Genomic DNA, 20,935 nt, shown 5'->3' on the forward strand with positions numbered 1-20,935 from the left:
AGGTTTGAGGAGGTGGTGGCAGGCCCGGGTTGATTAGGCGGCTGTTGTCAGGCCAGCCGTTGGCCTGAGGAGAAGCAGCTGCTGCTGGTCCACCAGTGGGCTTAAGGAAAGTGGCCGCCAGCAGGCCGAAAGCGCGAGCGAGAGGGCCGCGTTGAGGGGGCCGAGAGGGCAGATGCTCAGTGTACTACCGCACAGATGCTCTGTGCGGGTTCAGCTAGCTTTAACTAATGTTTTAACTTTTTCTCTTTGTTTGGTTGTTTGTTTTGTTGTGAACTGCCGAGAGACATGAATTTTGGGTGGTATAAGAATATGTTAATCCAATAAATAAATAAATAAATAAATAAAATAAAATAAAATAAATAAATAAATAAAAGTTACAAAGACATGCTTTTCTTCTCTGTAGATAATATTTAGATTATTTTTGATAAGTGTTGTTCCTAAAATAATGATTTCTTTGTCGAAAGGGGTTAGATTCTTACTTGGAGTTTATTTAGTGAGACACACAACTTTACAGCATTATTCCATTGATGTGATAGGTGGTGTTTCTCCCAGACAGTATTTACTTCATCAATATAAGTATTCAAAAATATTAAATATAGGAACTTGTATTTAATAAGTTCCTATATTTAATATTTTTGATGACTTATTTTGGTGAAGTAAATACTGTCTGGAAGGAGCACCTCCCAGTAAATACTGCCTGGCAGGAGAACCCATTTTAGATATAAAATAGAATTGTGAAATACATTTCTTTCCTTCCATGTTTATGGAGAGAGAGAGAGAGTGTGTGTGTGTGCATTCGTGCATGCCATATATCTATATATAATAGTTCACATGTGCAAACACTGCTCTGATACTGATGCCCAGGACAAAACTCCTTCCACTCTCTGATTTAAAAAATTAGAGGGAACACTGGTTAGAGTGTTGGGCTAGGACCAGGAAGACCCGGGTTTGAATCTCTGTTCAAACATGAATCTCCCTGGGTGACTCTGGGCCAGTCATGTCTCTCTCAGCCTAACCTGCCTCACAAGGTGGCTATGAAGACATAAGTAACCATGAACACTGCTCTGGGTTCCTTGGAGGAAGAGCGGAATAGAAATGCAGGATAAAAAATGTTGTGTCAGAAAGAGATGGATTCTTTTCTTCCTTTGAAATGGAGGAGCAATGGGCATTCTGTGAACAATTTGGATGGATGGTGGTATGATGCTTTCCAATTTGAATTTTGGGATGCAAATGCGTTAAACTGTGTATATTTATGTCTTGGTAATACAATGTATATTATTGATTTTTATGAAGTGTTAAGGGCCCCCCCAAACATGCGGTTTTGCCCCCAGCCCCACGAACCCCTAGGGACAGCACTGGTGGCAGCGACTACCGGACCGGCACTGGAACAAGGGTGAGTGAAACTACCTAAACTCCAGTGGGGGAATTTTACAGTTGCCTTGTACAGTTCCTACATCTCAGCAAACAGGATCGAGCAGTTCCTTTGTCTCCACCAAATGAATAGTTTCCCAGTATAATGGAATAATCCAATAAGCCCACCATTGCTGATCAGAACCCTATGGAAGAAGTTTACAAGAGAGATCTCAACAAAACGTAGCCTGCAGGACAGAAGAAGAGGAGGAACATCTGCCCCCAGGCAGACCCAAGGGTGAGGGACTAGGTGCCTGCCAGTCGGCTTCTGCCCCCCCCTTCTTAATATCTGCCCCCCAAGACAAGCTTCTGGACTGTGGTGAGGCTTTGCAGGACTGGGGCCCACAGGAGCTGACTTGGCAGTTACCTGGTTTCCATCTGCCAGAACTTGCTGCTCAGGGCTATTGAGAGTGCTGCCAGTGGTGGTGGGCCTGCCATCAAAGGGGCGACACCAAAGGGGGTTGCCCATTTGGTGGAGCAGCTTCGGGGGACAGCGAGGGTGAGGGCCAGGCATCCTTGCCCAGGTATTTGTATGGGGGGGCCCATTTAATAGTGTGGCTTCTGTTTTAAATTACTCCTGGGTGAGACTGTTTATAACCTTTAAAGCCCTAAACGGCTTGGGCCCTGGGTATTTAAGAGAACATCTTCGTTGTTAGGAACCCCACCGCCCATTGAGATCATCCGGAGAGGCCCATCTGAGTTGCCCCCGGCTGGTTTGCTGGCTACTTGAGGACGGGCCTTCTCTGCTGCTGTCCCAGAGCTTTGGAACGCGCTCCCTGCTGAAAGAAGAGCCTCCCCATCTCTGAAAACCTTTAAAAACTCACCTATTCACCCAGGCTTTAAATTAAATATTGTTTTAACAGTTTTAGCATCGTTTTAAAATGTTGTTTTAAATTTAAATTGTTGTAATGTTTTAACTTTAACGATGTCATTTATTTTGTTTTAACTACTGTTAAGTTTTTTGTTGTCATTTATTTTAACTAATGTTTTAATTTTTCGTATGCTTGTTATAAACTGCCCAGAGACGTGAGTTTCGGCAGTATAGAAGTGTGTTAAACAAACAAACAGAACAGAGAGCCATCAGGACAGAGAAATAACACACAGCATAGGTATTCAGAAGGCCCCAGACTGAGTCCTCCACACACCCAGTTTAGGCTTTGGGTAGCAGGGTTGAGAAGTCCTGTGCAAGAGACCCTGGAGAGATGCTCCCAGTCAGTGCAGACAAGATTCCGCTCAATGCATCAGTTTCTCTGCTATTCACTGGGAATATTTTCTTCAGGATGTGGAGCCCACCTGCCAAATCACCTCTTCCCCCCACTAAGGCTCATCCTCCACAGTTTATGTATCAGCTGGTCAGAAGGATGCCAAAGGAGCTCATCACGGCTCTCTCCACAACCCTCCCGGCCCATTCTCCATATCCAAAGTCCCGCTTCAGGGCACGGTTCGGCTGCAGCCTGCACAGCTTCACCCAATGGCCTCCAAAGCACTAAACCCAAACAGGGGTGCCAGCTGGCAGAGGGTCCCATCCCAATGCCCCCAAAGCCAGTCAGTGATGCTGTGTTGCTGAAAGCAGAAAGCATCAGTCCGATGCCAGAAGGAAGCTGCTGTTCTCCCAGTTTGGCTTGAAATTCAAGTGGGAAAAGCAATCTTGGTGGAAAAGTCAGCAGGGCTCAAACACAGGGAAGAGAAGGACTTTCTCAGAATATTCCACATCCTCCCAAGGCAAGCCAGTGTGGTGTAGTGGCTAGAGTGCCAGACTAAGACCGAGGAGACCTGAGTTCAAAAAATCCCCATTCAGCCATGATACTAGCTGGGTGAGTCTGGGCCAGCCACTCTCTCGCAGCCGAACCTTCTTCACAGGGTTGTTGTTGTGAGAAGAAACTTAAGTATGTAGTACACCGCTATGGACTCCTTGGAGGAAGAGCGGGATATAAAATGTAAGATAAATAAATAAAAGCCAGCAAGAAGCCCCTGATCTCGAAGCCTAACACTTCCAGCAACAGCAGTTCCAACCACAGGCCGCTGGATAAGTGTTCCCCCACCCAGCAGAGAGCCCCCACAATCCTGCCAGAATTGCACACCCACAAGGAATGCTGGGTCCCGATAAACAAGCAGGCAGCAGTCATTTCTGGAGAAAGAGGAAGACTTACCCAGAGAAGCCACATTCTGCCTATTCTCCTCCATGACTGCTCTGTGCAGGGCTCTTTGGTCTGCATCCAGCAGAGCCCACTCCTCCTCCGTGAAATGCACAGCCACCTCCTCAAAGGACACGGCACCCTGAAACAAGAACATATTGGACTCACAGCTCAGAAAACAGTCCCCCCAACCCTATAACACAGAGGTGCTCTAACCCCCGGACCTTGGGGGCCCAGTCCAGTCCTCCAAGGTCCAGGGAGCACCTCCAAATATCTGTGGCTGGGTGCCTCTGTCAGCCACCCCATGCCTGCCCCAGAAACCTCCGAAGAGAGTGGACGGCAGGGAGTTCTCCCGCTGCCCGCTCTCTAAAGTTCAGAGCGGGCAGCGGGAGAACTCCCTGCCGTCCGCTCTCTTCGCCGGCTGGGCTGCAAATGGCTTCTAGGAAGCCTTGTGCGCACGCGTGCGAAAGGCTTCCTAGAAGCCATTTGCAGCCCAGTCGGCAAAGGGCAAGGGGACGGCAGAGAGTTCTCCTGCCGTCCCCTTGTAATGGGGGAATATTTGGCTAGAGGGGGGCGGCAGGGGACATTTGGAGTGCTGCAGGGGGTGGCTGCCAGCCGAGCTTGGCTTAGCTTGAAGGGGGCGGCAGGAACTGGGAGCGATCCTGCCGCCCGATTATGGATACAAATGGAGGAGCCTGCGCCGAGCGGAGATTGAAGCGGGAGGCACCCTGCCGCCCGCTTACTACAAAAAATACGTTACTTTGAAGGAAGGGGTGAGTAAAGCCCCCCCTGTTATGATTGGAACCCCCCACCTGAACCAAAACCACCCCGTGTCCGGACTGGTCTGGAGGCCTTTAGAATGGCCTCCGAACCGGTCCGTGCACATGTCTACCAGTGGGCAGATTACAGAGATGCAATTATTAATTCAGGCTCAGGGAAAGGCACCTAGGCTGTCCCCCACATGATCCCTCTCCTACCTGATCTGGTTGGGTAGAAGCTGCTTCTCCATCCACACAGGGGAGCCATGATCTTGTCAACACCTCCAGTGGTCTTCCATGGACTAAGGGAGACAAAAGCGATCCTTTTTTGTAGAGCAATACAATGTTACATTAGGAAGTGTCACTGCCCTGCAGGTTTGATGGGCAGAGCAGCACATGGGGGATGAGATCTGGAAGTGTTGATCGCTTCTGTCCCTTCCCTGCAAAAGCACTGGTCCCATGGACATATTTCTTTGTTTGATTGATTGATCTATGCAAACCACTTAGAGAACTTTGATGAGCGGTATATAAATATCATAGTAATAGTAGGCGTCGTATGTACTGTGCCACACTCATGGACATATTTCTTGCAGGAAACAGCAGTTTTGCGAGGAGAGGGGAGAAGAGGAGCAGAAATCACCCCCCCAGTCTCCTTCCCCGTGTGCTGCCCTGCCCATCAAGCCTGCAGGGGAACTGCTCTAAAAGCTCCCTGCTCCAACGCAGCTCTGATCAGGTTGACGGTCCTCTGTCCATCCCATCACCTGTGGACTATAAAACAGGCTCACGCAGCACAACATCCACCCCACGAGGCCTTTTCTCTTGGCCCGCTACTCGCCTCCTGAGCCCTCCATGGGGCTCTCTTCCCCCCACCCCCACCCGATTCTCCCCACCAGCTCCTGAGCCCCTCGGGGCCGGGTGCATTTGAGCCCTGAAGAAGATACAGGGCACATGCGTGGCCTCATTCAGTGCAGGCAGGTGCTCTGTGTCTCTTTCAGGGCGCACATGGGCCCTCCTTTCCAGGAAGCTCCCAGAAGCAGCCAGGGGCTCGGAAACTGGTGGGGAGAAGGGAACGGAGGGTAGGGGAGGGAGCCCCTCTGAGTACATTCTTCTTGCTCGGCCAGTGGAGGCAAGGCAAGCTGGCGGGCAGGCAGTCCTAAAGGTCCTGCACTGCCTTGCTCTCTCAGAGGCATGTTCCTGGGGAGGCTGCTGCCAGCTGAACCAGCAAAGAAAGCATGTGGGCGGGAGCAGGTGCTCTCCCTCCTGAGCCCCCCTGACCTCCTGATGAGAATGATGGCACGCATGCACACTCCATCGCCATCAGAAGGCATGTGCCCCCTCATTCCCAGGCCCCGATGGAAGCGAGGGGAGCCAGGCAGGGCTCTGCTCACCTTCCCAGCCGCCCGCCCGCCTTTCCAAAAAGCTCCCAGGCCCAACTGAAGGAGGACAGGGAGGCTTGGGAGTGGGAGAGGGCAGATGGAGCAAGCCTGCAGAACGCGCTGCCTTGCCCTCGCTCCTGTGGATTGGTGCCTCCACCTGCACTCCAACTGGATGCCTCAATTCAATTAATTCCTAAGTTACAACTGGATTGAGGAATGAATAACTCTGCTTGGATTTCCACACAATCTCAAAGAGCTGTCCCCCACCCCACCCCAAAAAAACAAATTTGAGGTTATCCAATAAGGGCTTTGTTGCAAATTTTGGGTGGTATAGAAATATTTTAAATAAATAATTAATAAAAATAATGGTTATGAAGTTTAATCCAATCTATATATTTATTTCTCCTAGGCGTACCCTTCACTAATCCCATGTGTGGCAGTTCTCGCGAGACTACATGACGGGGACAGGGGAGAAAATAGGGATGCGGTGGTGGGCCGCCCGGCGAACAGGAGGGACAGGCAGGTGGGGGCAGTCTGGCTTTCCCACCGGCCCGCCAACCAGAAAGTGCTGGGCAGGGGCGGGGGGTAAGAAGAAGCAGGCTGCCGGGAGCAGGTGGCGGGCCAGCCCACCCACTGGGAATTGGTGGGCGGCGGGGAGGAGGTGGCGGGCCGACTTTCCAGCCAGACTGCCAGCCAGAAAGTGCCGTGCATGGGGAGTGAGAAGAAGCGGGCCGGGTCGGCTGCAGGGAGCAGGCGGCGGGATGCCCGGACAGCGGGAATTGATGGATAGGCTGGCGGGCGCCAACCAGAAAGTGCTGGGCAGGGGCGGGGGGTAAGAAGAAGCAGGCTGCAGGGATCAGGTGGCGGGCCAGCCCACCCACTGGGAATTGGTGGGCGGCGGGGAGGAGGTGGCGGGCCGACTTTCCAGCCAGACTGCCAGCCAGAAAGTGCCGTGCATGGGGAGTGAGAAGAAGCGGGCCGGGTCGGCTGCAGGGAGCAGGCGGCGGGATGCCCGGACAGCGGGAATTGATGGATAGGCTGGCGGGCGAGAGAAGGTGGTGGGCCAGCTTTCCTGCAGCCAGAAATTGCTGGGGGTGAGAAGAAGCAGGCCAGCCAGCCGGCCCGCCACCCAGAGAAGCAAGCCGGCCAGGCAGCAGAGGCACAGATGCTCTGCTCCCGGCTCCGCTTGGTTAATTTGATTCACCTTGGCCTGTAAGAGCTTCTACAGTTCAATTTTAATTCAATTAATTTTAATGAATTTCATTTTAATTCAATTAATTTTAATGAATTTCATTTTAATTCAATTAATTAATTAATACTAAATTTAATCATCAGTGCCCTAAAGCTTTCAGCCCACCACAGCATTTCAGTTGTGCACCCATGCTCGTCCCCCACAGACAGATGCAGGTTGACAAAGAAATACCCCTTTTTAGGCACATGGGATTAAGGGAGACCCAGCAGAAGTGGGATCCGTTATTCCTTACCCAGTGAGGTGGTATCTGCATGATCCTCCTGAGAGCTCCCTCCGTGCAGCAGCTTCAATCTGGTGTCTGATAGAGTCTTCTCTGCCGGAGAAACATTGGGGTTTGCTTCTGCTAATGGCCCCTGCACCTGAAAAGCCAACAGAAATCCCAGGCAGGGAAGGGGGAGGCAGGGTTTAGAAAAGGCAATGACAGGGGAGGGTGAGTGGAGGGAGGAGGGTTGGGATACTTCCCCCTGCAAGGGCACTGAGAGAAATCTGGGCAAATAAAGGACATTCCTCCTTGCTTATATGATTCTCCATTTCAATAAGCACACTTAACTCTTAATTAGTTTTACTTCTTTCTTGTATTAGTGACACCCTGAGGTCTTACAGAAAGGTGGAATATCATTTTTTTATATACATGAATATATGATGAGAAGAACTTATTTAATCTCCCACCGACACTCTCACCTGCTGCTCTCCCTGCTTCTTGGCCTCTGCCTGGCTCAGGAGGAAACCTTCTGCCAGGGCCACTGCCTGCAAACTGGTCTCTGCTCCACATTCCCTCACCCAGCTCTCCATCTCAGGGGGCAGAATGGTCAGAAACTGCTCTAGGATCACAAGGTCCATAATCTGGTGTTTTGTGTGTTCCTCTGGTCTGAGCCACTGATGGCAAAGTTGGTGGAGTCGGCTGCAAACCGGTCGGGGGCCCTCCACCTCCTGGTAGCGGAACTGCCTGAAGTGCTGGCGCTGTACATCTGAAGGGAGCGTGTCCTCATGCAGGATTTCCTGTAGAGTCCTTTCCCAGAATTCCTCACTGTTCCCAGCCTTGATGGTCTCTGGGCCACCTGCGTCTTGTATTTCCATCTCCAATTCTGTGCTCCAAAGGCAGCCTCCAAGAAGACCGGAGTTATTTCACCAACAGACTGGTCCTTGCAGCAGGAACTGCTGTAATGGATGCAGCCACTTAGTATTGCAAAGCAAAAATGTGGTTCTGTGCTTGAAGTAGGACACCCCCAAGTCGTGGAGGCATTTCACTAAGGAAAGGGAATTATCTGAGCTCCTGACAGAAGCTTCCCTTTATAGGAAAGGAGCCAAATCTAAAGGGCCCCTGCAGGATGGAAGGAGGTTCCTTCCTTTGCAAGTCACAGACCAATGCAGAGCATCCGCCCCGAAAAGGCTGGCTGTGTGTCCCCCGCTGCCCACAACAGCCTTCTCTCCCCCACCCCACTTTCCTCCCCCAATATTCCAGCCAGATCTGCTTCTCCCCCTTTCCTCCTCCTCCCTCCTCCAGGGACCACTGTCTGTGCTTCCCGTCAGGGCCCCTCGCGTCTTCCCCAGGGAAGGGGGAGGGACAGGAAAAGCCTGTGGTCCATCATGATCCCTTTTGCCCTCTCTAGGAATCACGTCTCTCTCACCTTAACTCTTTGCTGGCATTTCTCAGTCGGGGTGGGGGCGAGATTCCTACCACCTTTTCCCTTCAGAAGAGAAAAAAAATGTTCGCATCGGAAAAAGACTTGTTAACTCCCAGTCCTTACCAGGACTATGCCATTGGACTGAAACTCCCCCCCCACCTGCATCGGCCCCGCAAACACCACCAGGGTAGCATCTACGCGAGAGGTAGAAATGCAACAGATACAGCTTCCTATTTGGAAGCACCAGGATGGGCTCTGCCTGTTGAATTTATGCCTCTTGCCTTGTTCCCCCCTGTTTCTGTCCTGAGGTGCATTGGTGGCATGCACTCCAGATCCTTGCCGCTAGAGGATCACCCATAGTCCTGTTTTCATCTTCAACATCTGGATGTTTCTTAATCGAGCCTAATATATATTTGAGGGCGGGGTGGGTGGGTGGGTGGCAGAACACAGTCAGAAGAAGGAGCATGCTCAGTAGATGGCAACAACATAGGATGCTGCTGTATACTCAGTCAGACCCTTGGTCCATCTAGCTCAGTTTTGTCGACACAGACTGGGTGGCAGCGGCATCTCCAAGGTTGCAGGCTGTCATCTCTCTCAGCCCTTCCTTGGAGATGCCAGGGAGGGAACTTGGAACCTTCTGCTCTTGCCAGAGGAGCTCCATCCCCTGACGGGAAGATGCTCACATGTAGTCTCCCATTCATACACAGCCAGGATAGACCCTGCTTAGCTAAGGGGACAAGTCATGCTTGCTACCACAAGACCAGCTCTCCTCTGCCTTACAGTATCGCTGCCTACCTTATAGGGCTGAATAAGGCTCCAACAAGATAATGCAAAATGTTTTGAACGATCCGAAGAAGCACCTCTGAGTGTATGACCAAGACCACCCAAGCCTCTCTTTTCCACCCCGTCCGCCCTTCCTTCCATTCAATGGGTCCCGTGTTTAAACTCTTGTTTCATGTTAATCTCCCCCCTCCTCAATCCCCCAACAAGGTGGTACTAAACCACTTGCCAACAGGGAATGCCTGCTTGCCAATAGCCAACAATAGAAAACCTAGGAATGCCAATAGGGAACAAAATTTAAGGTATATGGACAGTCAATAGAATTCTACCCCGCCAACCCCACCCCCCACCCCCGGCTATGATAATGCCAGAGTGATCCTTAAGCAGCGTATTATTGATATGGGACACCAGATAGATTTAGGTCGGCCATCAAGCTACAGGTGGCTTGGAGCAGTGAAGCCCTTGCAAAAACCAGCCAACTCTCTGTATAATCTGACATATCCAACCCCCAGAAGGGCCCTGAGGCTAGCCCGGATGGATGTGTTGCCCTCTGTGGTATTAGAGGGTAGATTTAGGAGGGTTCCTTTTTTTGGAGAGATTGTGTCCTTGTGGGAATGGTGATGTTGAACCAGTAGGTCACGTGCTTTTGTATTGCTCATTTTATCGTGATCTGCATCTTAGATTTATTGCTCCTCTTTTTTTAATAATTCTGATGAGTTTTATATAAACTTATTTCTTTCTGATAAGTATACCGATGTCACACATCTCTGGTGGCCAAATTCTGTACAGCTGCAATTAAGACCGACCCACGGTGTGTTGGAGATGGTTCATACAGGCTCTTAATTCGTCTTGTTTTTATTTTGTCATCTTATTCAATTTTATATTTTATGTAATAGTTCTTAATTGTATATTATATGTGTATGTATATATATATATATGCATGCACTGGTATCGAGTATTTTGGGGACTCTTGTAACTGTGTGCTGATCTATGATCATAATAAACTGAATTGAAGTGTGGGAGATGGAGTTCCAGTGCATAGACCTTTTGCACCAACTAGGCTGATGACCACTAGGGGCAGTGAGAGCACAGATAGTGAGTGAGGGTCTCCCTAGCTGTTGCTATCTGTCTCTACTCATGTCCCTCATATGACTCCTCACTCACGCATTTCCTGTGATGAGTCAGAATCCCTTCCTTTCCTCTTGGAGAGCAGAGCAGATGGGAACATCTCTCTCTCTCTTCCTGTTCATCATGTAGTCTTTAGATAGCATTAGGTCTTTCCTATCCAAAGTGTACTTCACTAATAAACCTTAGTTTTTTTAATTCTACAAGAATCTCCTTCTCTCTTCTCTAAATAGCTACAACAACTAAACTCTGCATTCTACTCTGTAACTGGAATGGGTAGCTTCTTCAATGCTCTGCAAATTAATCACAAAACCCATCACGGGGAAATTACAACCTCCAACAGATCTCCCTATTGTTCCCTAATGGTAAGTGGTGAACTTAAATTGTTTCCTGTTGGCAAGCAGTGATCTTCCATGGTTGCTATGGGCAAGCATGTGTCCCTTTGGCCGATGGGAAGCCTTTCTTCAGCAGTCTCTACATTGTGAGCCCTTTCAGCTCTGAATCCCGCCAGCTACTATTTTCAGGGAGCCACCCGGGCTCTCTCTTCACCCCTGGGGCTTCCACCTGGGCAGCTCTTCCTCTAGCCGCCCACCATCCCGCACCTAGCTCTTCTTCAATCGGTCCCTTTGGCTTTACCTCGGGAAGTTTACTGCTGCTTAAAAACACCACTCCCTGCTCTTTGCTTCAACCCGCCAAAGAGCCAACCAGCTAATTGCCCCATTACTGCAGCTGTAGAAGTCTCCGACTCTCTGGGCCAATGGAGGTTTGGCCTGTTCATTCTCCCGGGATGGGAGGAGGTGGGAGCCTTGAATAATTCACTGTGTTCAGGGTAGTGCTGAACCCCATTTTAAACATATCCTCTGTCAGTTGTGAAGGGAACACAATGGCACCCCTAAACCTCTGCACCCCTGGCCAGTGCCAGCTTGGCTACTGCCCTAAAGGGCCATGGGGCTTATAGGGTCACATTGGGGTTCCTAAAGGTGGGCACTCGATTTGAGCTGGTGCTCCATTTTGTTGCAGGTCCCATCTGCTGGGAGAAAGGCAAAATAAGTTTAGAGTGGATACAAGAAAATCCAGGGAGCACCAGCAGAAAAACAGGAAGGATTCAAAAATGTACAAATGGTCTGGAGCCTTGTCCATGCTTTGGCTGCTAATTCAGGAGACGAAGGAGCCCTTTTAACATGAAATATCTGTCCTAACCTGTCCCACCGTCACATTAGCATTCAGAATGAATTCTTTAAATGCCAGAATGGTGGCTGTTGTTGCTAAGGCTTGGCAGACTACAAGAAATATTGACTATACATAGAACATATTTATGAAAATAGGGTTACAGAACTTGTTTCTAAGCAGAGGCGTAACTAGGGAAAACGGTGCCCGGGGCAAGCACTGAAATGGCGCCCCACCGGCCGCCGCCCCACCGCCCCCCCCCACATACTACATTATATTTAGGTTTTTCCTCACAAGCGCCCGCCACTGCCGCAAAGCCAGGCCACTGACTGGCCGCCAGGCGCCAGCAAAGCAATGGGGGGGGCCGCGGGCAGCGCGGAAGGGACCGCTCGTGGGGGAGGGGGTGCCGACGCGCTCCCTTGACTGCTGCAGCGCTGCTGCACTGAGCAGGAAACATTTGTATTAACAAAAACTTAAAAAAAAATTTTTTTGTCATGGCGGAGCCCCCCACGTGACCAGAAAAGATGGTGCCCGGGGCACGTGCCCCCCCTGCCCCCCTATAGTTATGCCTCTGTTTCTAAGTTATTTAAGAATATGGCTTCCCTGGGGGTCAGATGTTGACCATAGCTGACATATCCGGACTCAATTTAATAGAGGAAGTTCTACTATAATTTAGCAACCCTTTTAGAGCAACTCCCAAGTAGTAATATTGACTCATTGAGTGAGGATCTCAGCCAATGGCTTGGGCCCAAACCACGGCTGACGTGCTGCAGCATCATCTACCAACATAACTCCTGTTCTGAGACTGCGGCACTTATGAAAGGGAGCACCTGGGGGATTGTGTGAGGGCGCTTTTGTGTGTGCAAGGCTGCCAGGACTCCCTCTGATGAGGGTAGTAGCACAGCGATTATGCTAATGGCAGACAGTGCATCATGTTGACCCATGAAGACAGTGGGGGAGACCTTGTTATTGGATGACCTAGGAAGCTGCTAGGAAGACTATTCCTTGGATGGCCATTGGTCCATCTAGCTCAGCGTTGTCTACACCAGTGTTTCTCAACGTTTTTAAAGTCAAGGACCACTATATCCTTTGTGTGGAGTTTCAAGGACTGCTACATCCTTCGTGCACAGTTTCCTGGACCAGCAGTTAGTAGAGGGGTTTCAAATTTATCTATTAGAACTATACAACAGGCGTGCATAACTCAAATGACCTGATGGGCCAAAACTGACTGTGACTTGGCTCATGGGGGCCAAGGTCAATTTTTAGGGTGCTGATTATTAAAGTAACACTTAATATCAATCAATTAATTAAATCAAAGTGGAATCAATTAAAGTGAATTTAATCAAAATTTAACTTTTGAAGTTCTGTCAGGCCAAGATTAATTTAAATTGAAATATAATAAATTCAATTAAAAATTCTAATAAATACAATAAAATCTGTACAAAATACATAACAACATGCATTGTTCTTTAAATAAAATGCTTTCTCTCCCCGCTGCTTTCCCCACTCCCTTCCGCCTCAGTCCATTCCCACATTCTTTCCTTTGTGCCTGTAGAGGCTGAAGGCAAATGTCATGGACGCACCTGCCAGACCCTACGCTGAGCCTCAGGAACAGGATGACAGGAGAAACTGCTCAAAGTCCATCTTACAGGGGTGACTGGCTTTCAGTTATCAAGCCTTAATGTGTTAATGAGAGCAGCTGCTTGCAGAGCAGACCTTTCCTCCCTGCTGCTGCAACAGTACAGCCACTCCTAGCTCCCACACAAAGGCTAAGGGGGTCTTGCTAGAGAAATCAATCAACATCATCACAGCACCCTGTTTACTGTTGCCCAAAGTCTACTGTGGAGTGGTCTCTCTGGAGCCACGCAGGAATCTAAGGGTGATCCAGCCACCCAAAGCCACACAGCATGAGGCAAAGGAAGTTGTTAAAGTACAGCATAACAGGCAATTACCATATTACCTTCCACTGTAACTCATACCACCAACATTCCTAAAAATAAAGCAAGGTAAATAACATGGATTACCCAAGGGAAGGAACAGAATTACTCGAAGCACTTTAAGAGAGAGCTGATCAACATCCCAATTGCTGCACGGTCAGTATGCATAACACACTATTGTGTTGTAACACATATTTGTGAACAATACCACCATTAACTTTAAAAGTTGCTTCAACCCCGCCCCCGCCCCGCAGGGCTTTCTTTCCCCGTCCAGCTCCCGCCCTCCCCACCATTTTTGCCCGCCCGCTGCATGGCTGAAGACATAACTGGGGGGGTGGGGGTGGGTGCGAGCCTTCTACCCCACCCCCAACCTCCCCCACCCACCCCCTGTTGGCGGCAGCTGTTGATACAAGAGCACAGCTTTCTCTCCCCACCGGGCTCCATTCCTCCCTCCCTGTCCACCGCCTCTGCCAGAACCCTCCGCTGCCACATCTCCGAGGGCATAACTGTGGGCGTGTGCGAGACTTCTACCCCGGCCCCACCCCCTACCCGTTGGCCCCGGTGGCTAATGCAAGAGCGACACCAACACCGTGGCCTGCTGTCTGGCCCGGTGTCACTTCCCAACTGCGAGGCACGCCTGCGCAGTTAAGTCTATTAACTACGAAAGCGCACTTTGCAGTTGGGAAGCGATGCCAGGCCAGACAGCAGGCCACGGCGTCGCTCTTGCATTAGCCACCACCGCCGACTGGTGGGGTGGGGTAGAAGGCTCACTGCCATCAACAGGGGGGTGGGGGTTTAGAAGGCTCACCCCCCCCACACAGAGCTATGGTTTCGGCCATGCAGCAGCCGCAGGCCCTGGCAGAAGAGGCGGGCGGGCAAAAAATGATGGGGAGAGGAAGCCCAGCAGGGAGAGAAAGGCTGCTGGTGGCAGGAGGAGGAGTGGACCGCCATTCAACTCGTCGCGGACCGGCACCGGTCCATGGACTGCCGGTTGAGAAACTGTGGTCTACACTGTCTGGTAGCAGATCTCCAAGGTTGCAGGCAGGAGTTCCTCCCAGTCCTGCATGGAGATGCCAGGATGGAACCCGGGACCTTCTGCATGCAAGCAGCTCAGAAACAGGCAGACAGGCAAGTCAATATCTTGAGCTTCAACATTTCCTGGCACCTCCAGTTTTAAGGACTGCAGGGCAAATAACCATGGATCTTTTCTGCTCCCTTGATCCCCCATGGGTGCCACTGGATGCAAAACTTCCTCCTTCCCCTGCTTGGAAGTAGCTCAACTCTTGCAGCTCTTTGCATTCCAAAGGCGATTGTGGCTGGGGATGGTTGTTGTCACCATCCAAACACAGGGAAGGATGGGGGTGGGGCTTGAGAGAGAGATTGACAGCAGCAGCACCTGTATTCTGAATGGGGCATGTTTTAAAACTTATTATGAATCAAGACATGAAAAATGCATTATACATGCATGCAGCCAAATTGCAAAGATAAGCCAAAAGAAATGTTGTAGGACTAATTGAGGTAGGGTACATGCATTTTTTAAAAAATACAGTAATAAAGAAGAGAGAATTGCTTGGCATTTAAACCACCAAAAAAAGGGAAAGAGAGTTTATTGCATTATTTTAACAATGTTTCCTTAGGTATATCTTCTCTTGGAAATCCATGGTGGACATTCTGGGACCTCCCCATAGTTGCTAATTTTAAGGTATGCATTAGGGTTCGGCATTGGACCCTCCATTCCCATGAATCTGCAGCCCCCTCCTGCTGCTAGGTGGAGGCAGCTCTTCTCAGAGTGGGTCATCATTCCTTGGCTGTTTACCAGATTTCGGGCACCACAGGGGCCCATGGAACTGGCTGGGAAATCCTATGGGCCATCTGGGATGTCTAGTGTCCCCATGTGCTTTCCCAACATCCCCACATGCCTTCCCAGCTGGCCCTGTGGACTCTGGGGCCAATAGAAGGGGCCCTCCTGGCCCTGGAGATGTGAAGAGGAACTATGCGGGGATGTCTACGCTGGGAGCAGCCGCCTCTGGGCAGCACCAGGGGGCTCCAGTCCTTTGGCTTCCTGTCCAGGGGGATCCAGTTGGCTTCCCATTCAGAGAAACTAACTTGAGCAGCAAGGAGAGTGTTTACTGCCTTGAAACACAGCGGGGAGAATGGCACCAACATACTTCAGCTAGGGAACAGACTTGTTAGTGTGAAAATACCAGCAACTCATTTTCTAAATCTGCTGACCCTTAAAAAATGGAATCATTCCGAATGACCACAAGGTTTACCTGAGCTTTACATGCTATCTGTTTATTATGAAACTAGGCAGGGGCATTGACCAGAGGAGCGGCCACTGACATGGGCATACCCCATCTCTAGGCCTGCCTCCTCACTCTTATTATTATTTATGTATTTTATATACCACCTAACTCCAAAGGTCCTAAGCAGTTTACAAAAATAAACACAAGAAAAACAAAATAAAACAAATGATTAAAAACAGCCATTTAAAAATTTAAGAAGTTCAGAAATTTTAAAAAGCCTGGCTGAAAAAATGTGTCTTAAGAGCTCTTTTGAAGGATGGCAAAAATGTTAAACCTGAAATGTTAAATAGTAGGCCTGCTCAAATTAAGCCCCCCAGCTGTTTTTGGACTACAACGCCCATAACCCCCTGTCACAGTGGTCCACAGCCAGGGATTATGGAGATTGTAGGCCAACATCTGCAAGAGGGTTGAAGCTGAGCAGCCCTGGTCTACAGGGAGCACATTGCACAGCCTAGGAGCAGCAAAAGAGCAGACCCACTGCCGTCACTGCCTGATGGCCCAGTAGCATACGGAGACAGACTCTCTCAATGTACGATGGGGATCATGCAGAAGTAGGTCCTCTCCTGGGTAACCTTGCCCTAAACTGTTTAGGGCTTTATGGTAATCACCAACACTTTTTATTTGGCCGGGAAACCTATTGGCAGGGGCGTAACGATAGGGGGGGCAGGCAGGGCACGTGCCCTGGGCGCCACTTTGGGAGAGGGCGCCACAAAGGTGCCATGCCCCCCCCGCCAGCGCCCCCCACCCACTCAATGAATGTATAAATTTCAAAGTCATTAACTTCAAGCAACCGCACCGACGCAGCGCCTCCTCCTCCCCCGCGCGAGCTCGGGCTGGCTGCCTCACTGCCCATGACTTCTGACTGTTACAAATCGACCCAACAAGCAGTCGCACCAGCGCGGCGCCCCCCTCCCCCACCTGGGGTGGCTCCGGCGGCAGGCTGGCTGGGCGTTTTCACTGCTGCCTGGTAGTGCGGCCAGCGAGCCGGCATTGTTCGTTGGTCAACTCTGAACTGCATGCATTGGACGTAGTCTTCCTCCTCCCTAGTCCCCTGCCCACCACTGTGAGTCTCTGACTCACGCACATGCTCGCTCCTCCAGTTGATTAGCATAGCACACACGTGCTGTTGAGAAGCCACGAGGACTAGAGGAGGACGACGAACACAGCTGCTCCGAGTGTGGGGAAGGAGGATCTGCTCCAGAACACAACATCACCACCAGCACCATCAATAAAGTTTTAACAGGACAGGAGGATCAGGTGTGTGTGTGTTTTTAAACTTTTTAAATTACTTTTACTACAATGACGTCTCTCTTTTGTCTTTAATTATTGCATCTTAAAGTACTTGTTGGGGCTGCCGGGGGTGTCTTGGGCTGGCGGGGGTGGCTGGGCAGCTGGAGAGTGGGTGGCGCGGGTGCGGGGAGGGCGGCCTCCGAGTCAAAAAAAGTGGCGTGGCGCGGGGCCGCGGCATCATCATGGCATGGGCCCACCACGCTGCCGCTGCGGACAGAGAGCGGCGCGGCCGCGGCCTCTCCCTCTTCCCCTGCCCCCCAATTGCTGCCTGGTCGAATGAACCTAAACATTCAGCCGCCGCCGCGGGCCTCCACTCACTCGCCCCCGTCCCGCCTGCTGCCCTTCGCTATGGTGGGGTGGGTGTTTGGGTGAGCCGCGGGTGAGCAGGGGCCAGGGCAGGGGTCCTCGTCCTCCTTCCAGCCGCCGCGGCGGGCGGCGGTTTCGTCCTCCTTCCACCCGCCCCGGCAGTGGCGGGCGGCGGCTACGTCTGGAGCGGCGCCGAGGCATGCCGCCCAGGCAGCATGCCTCGGCGCCGCTCCAGATGTAGCCGCCGCCCGCCGCTGCCGGGGCGGGTGGAAGGAGGACGAGGACCCCTGCCCTGGCCCCTGCTCACCCGCGGCTCACCCAAACACCCACCCCATGGGGAGGCGCGGCGGCAGCGGCTGAATGTTTAGGTTCGTTCTCGACCTGACCAGCAACTTGCAAGTTGGCAACTTTGTGCAATTGCTCTCCTCTCTTCTCTCTACCCACGTTGCAAGATGCTTGTTTGTTTGTTTGTTTTAAGTTGGGGAGACATCGCATTCCATTAATAGCCATTCATCTGCATTGGTGAAAAAGGACCGACTGGTGCAATTAAGAGAACAATTGCAAGCAGGTTGTCAAGTGTTCTGTTCTAGTTAGGTGTTGAAAGGCAAATATGTGCATTTCATTGTCTGTAATGCACGTCTGCAAAGATACAGTTTTGTAGGCTGCATTCGAAGACGTGTGCATAGAGGATGAGTCTGTACACATGCAAATGTGGATCTATCATTTGTTCAACAAATGCTCTACGAAGTTAAGGGGAGGATACGTGCAATACAGCCATACAACTATTACATTAAAAATTGAGAGCCTCTTTTTTGGTTTCTATAACCTCGACAGTCTGACAAGTTGTAAAATTAATTTCATTGCTTGTAAACAAATTTACATGGAGCCACATGCTTTTTGTATCTCATATGTTCATGTGTCTTGCTAATCTACCACCAGGCATTTCATGGATTCCATCCTGCAAGGCCCCTTCTGAAAAGCACATTTCACCTGCTTTTTCTTAAGTTTCTCAAATTGATAAAAGTGCTTATTACAGCTCTAAAATAGAGAGCTGAGTCCCAATATTTTAAGGAGCTGGATTTCTTTTTTTCTTTTTTAAAGTTACCTAATTTTGCTCACCATTTGGCTTATGTTAGCATCACAAACATACTTGAAATTATCTAGTATGTAACTTTGCTACAGTTCAAAACTGAAAGGAGGCCTTGCTGTTATCACTGGGGTTTGTTTTAGTGGTGAAGCTCAACATTAAATTGTCATCATTCAGATAGCCTGTTATTACAATGTATAATTTCTGTAGTACTTCAAAAGTGTTTGATGGATGCTTTAATTATGCTCCATTGCAAAACATTAGAGTGATTTCTCCAGGTATGCACTGCATGGGAATGATTGACAGTGTTGTGATTAGAGGTGTCATACCTATTTTTTGCAGGATGGGAGAGAGAGATAACAAGGATAATCTGGGTTCAAACTACAGTGGGAATAATATAATTTGTGCATGTGTTGGTCTCGTGTGTGTGTTTTTCTCAATGATACATTAAAACACTAGGTTGTGTAAGGAGAAAATGCTGCCACATTTCTGCATTGCCAGGAGAGAATGTCCTTCTGTATATTGCTTATACAAATAGTTTATCTAGACAGAGAAATGTACAAATAATACATTCACATAGGAGAGGGTGTTTTTTTTTTGCCCCCAAACAACTAAAACCAACAAACCAATAAGAAGCTGAGGAACACCTTTTAGTCATCAAGACAATTTGTACCTTGTATATTATGTAGGAGTGAGGATGCTTGTACCTCACAGGGGCTTTTTAGTACCTTGCCAGATTGGTTCCCACATGCCCATGATGCTAAAGCATGGTCTAATTTCTTTAACTAAAGGTTGGCATGAGATATATATGAGATATATATATTCTCCTTAATTTGTAAAATAATATCTTTAAATAAAGCCTATGCAGAAAAAAAAGCAGTAAATGATGCTTCAGATGTTAATTAGTTAGGTTTTTAAATCCCTTTACAAATCCTAGTTTGTTCTTTAAAAAAAAACACAGAATTCTTGATGAGTTATTTATCGCATTTTGAAATTGTTGGTAATTTTTGTAATTTTTTAAATTTTTAAAATAAAAGTTTTCTGAGACATGTGTGTCAGTCAGATGTATGCTGGGGGGGGGGCAATTTCAGTGCTTGCCCCGGGCGCCATTTTCCCTAGTTACGCCTCTGCCTATTGGTAGCCAAAGAAATTGCTTTAAAACAGGCGTAATAGGGTCTCCCTGAGACACCCCAGAGACCCATCTAGCTGCTGCATTTTGAACCAACGGACGTTTCCGAATGATGTACAAAGGCAACCCCAGGTAGAGTGTATTGCAGTAGTCAAGCCTAGAGATCACCAGGCTAGATCTCACTGGGATGGTAAAGCTGAGATTAACAAATTTGCCAGCTGACATGACTGAATGTATGTTGAACCCACATACTTGGTACATTGGGAACTAAATGGCAGGAAGAAGCATTCTAAATGTAGCCTCCTTCCCAACATGCAAACATTTCTTTTGTGTAATAGTCAGTAACTCATGAGTGTGTATGTGTACAAGTGAGAAAGAGTTCTGTGAGCACACTGACTTGATGCTGCTGCCCAGGACAAAACTCTTTCCGCTCACCGATTCTAAACATGAGAGGGAACACTGCAGCCCACCACAGCTCCTCTGTCCCCACCCTTCTTCTTTCGGAAGTGGGGGAGATGAGAGAGGTGGCTAGAAAGTCTCTGCTCCATTCTCCTCTACTGCATCTTTGGGAAGGGGAAGGGATATGGAAGCTCTATCTACATTAACAACATGTCTATCCTTCCAGGTGTGAATTCTTTCATCTTGGGTAAGATGAGAGTTAGGATTGAAGCTCTTTCCACACTCTAGGCATTTGTATCATTTTTCTCCTTTGTGAATTCCTTGGTGTTTTGCAAGGACTGATCTCTGACTAAAGCTCTTCCCACACTCCAGGCAGGCATTTACATGGTTTCTCTCCTGTGCGAATTCCTTGGTGATTCTTAAGATCTGAACTCCAACTGAAGCTTCAATTCCCGTGTGAATTTCTTGGTGTTCCTTAAGACATCCTCTTTGTCTGAATCTCTTTCCACATTGAAGGCATCAAAATGGTCTCTCTCCTTTGTGAATTCTTTCATGTTCCCTAAGATTTGAGCTCTTTTTGAAGCTCTCTCCACACTGAAAGCATCAAAATGGTTTCTCTCCTGTGTGAATTTTTTTATGTTGTTTAAGATGTGAGTTCTGAGTGAAGCTCTTTCCACACTCCAGGCATCTAAATGGTTTCTCTCCTGTGTGAATTCTTTGATGTTCTCTAAGACATTATCTCTGATTGAAGCTCTTTCCACACTCCAAGCATCTAAACGGTTTCTCTCCTGTGTGAATTCTTTGATGTATTCTAAGACCTGAACTCTGATTGAAGCTCTTTCCACATTCCAAG

At 49.2% G+C, this 20,935-nt stretch overlaps 1 protein-coding gene across 4 annotated transcripts in view; it reads right to left on the reverse strand.

The window, feature by feature from the left end:
• Positions 1–20,935, reverse strand: part of LOC128347441 (zinc finger protein 420-like) — a 94,148-nt gene that overhangs the window by 30,021 nt on the left and 43,192 nt on the right. The window contains exons 1-6 of one of the 4 annotated variants that reach the window (XM_053302119.1): positions 13,581–13,600; positions 8,560–8,619; positions 7,613–8,089; positions 7,164–7,290; positions 4,523–4,605; positions 3,561–3,687 (exon numbers count right to left, since the gene is read on the reverse strand). The exons of 1 other annotated variant lie outside the window; for it this stretch is intronic. In XM_053302119.1, the coding sequence (XP_053158094.1) occupies positions 3,561–3,687; positions 4,523–4,605; positions 7,164–7,290; positions 7,613–8,008 (733 nt within the window). In that variant the 5' untranslated portion in view covers positions 8,009–8,089; positions 8,560–8,619; positions 13,581–13,600. Of the gene's footprint in view, positions 1–3,560; positions 3,688–4,522; positions 4,606–7,163; positions 7,291–7,612; positions 8,090–8,559; positions 9,469–13,580; positions 13,601–20,935 lie in introns of those variants that run through there. 2 more of the 4 variants (XM_053302118.1, XM_053302123.1) reach the window with 2 other exon arrangements.

Source organism: Hemicordylus capensis, chromosome 2 (assembly GCF_027244095.1).
Source record: "Hemicordylus capensis ecotype Gifberg chromosome 2, rHemCap1.1.pri, whole genome shotgun sequence".
NCBI classification, from domain to species: domain Eukaryota; kingdom Metazoa; phylum Chordata; class Lepidosauria; order Squamata; family Cordylidae; genus Hemicordylus; species Hemicordylus capensis.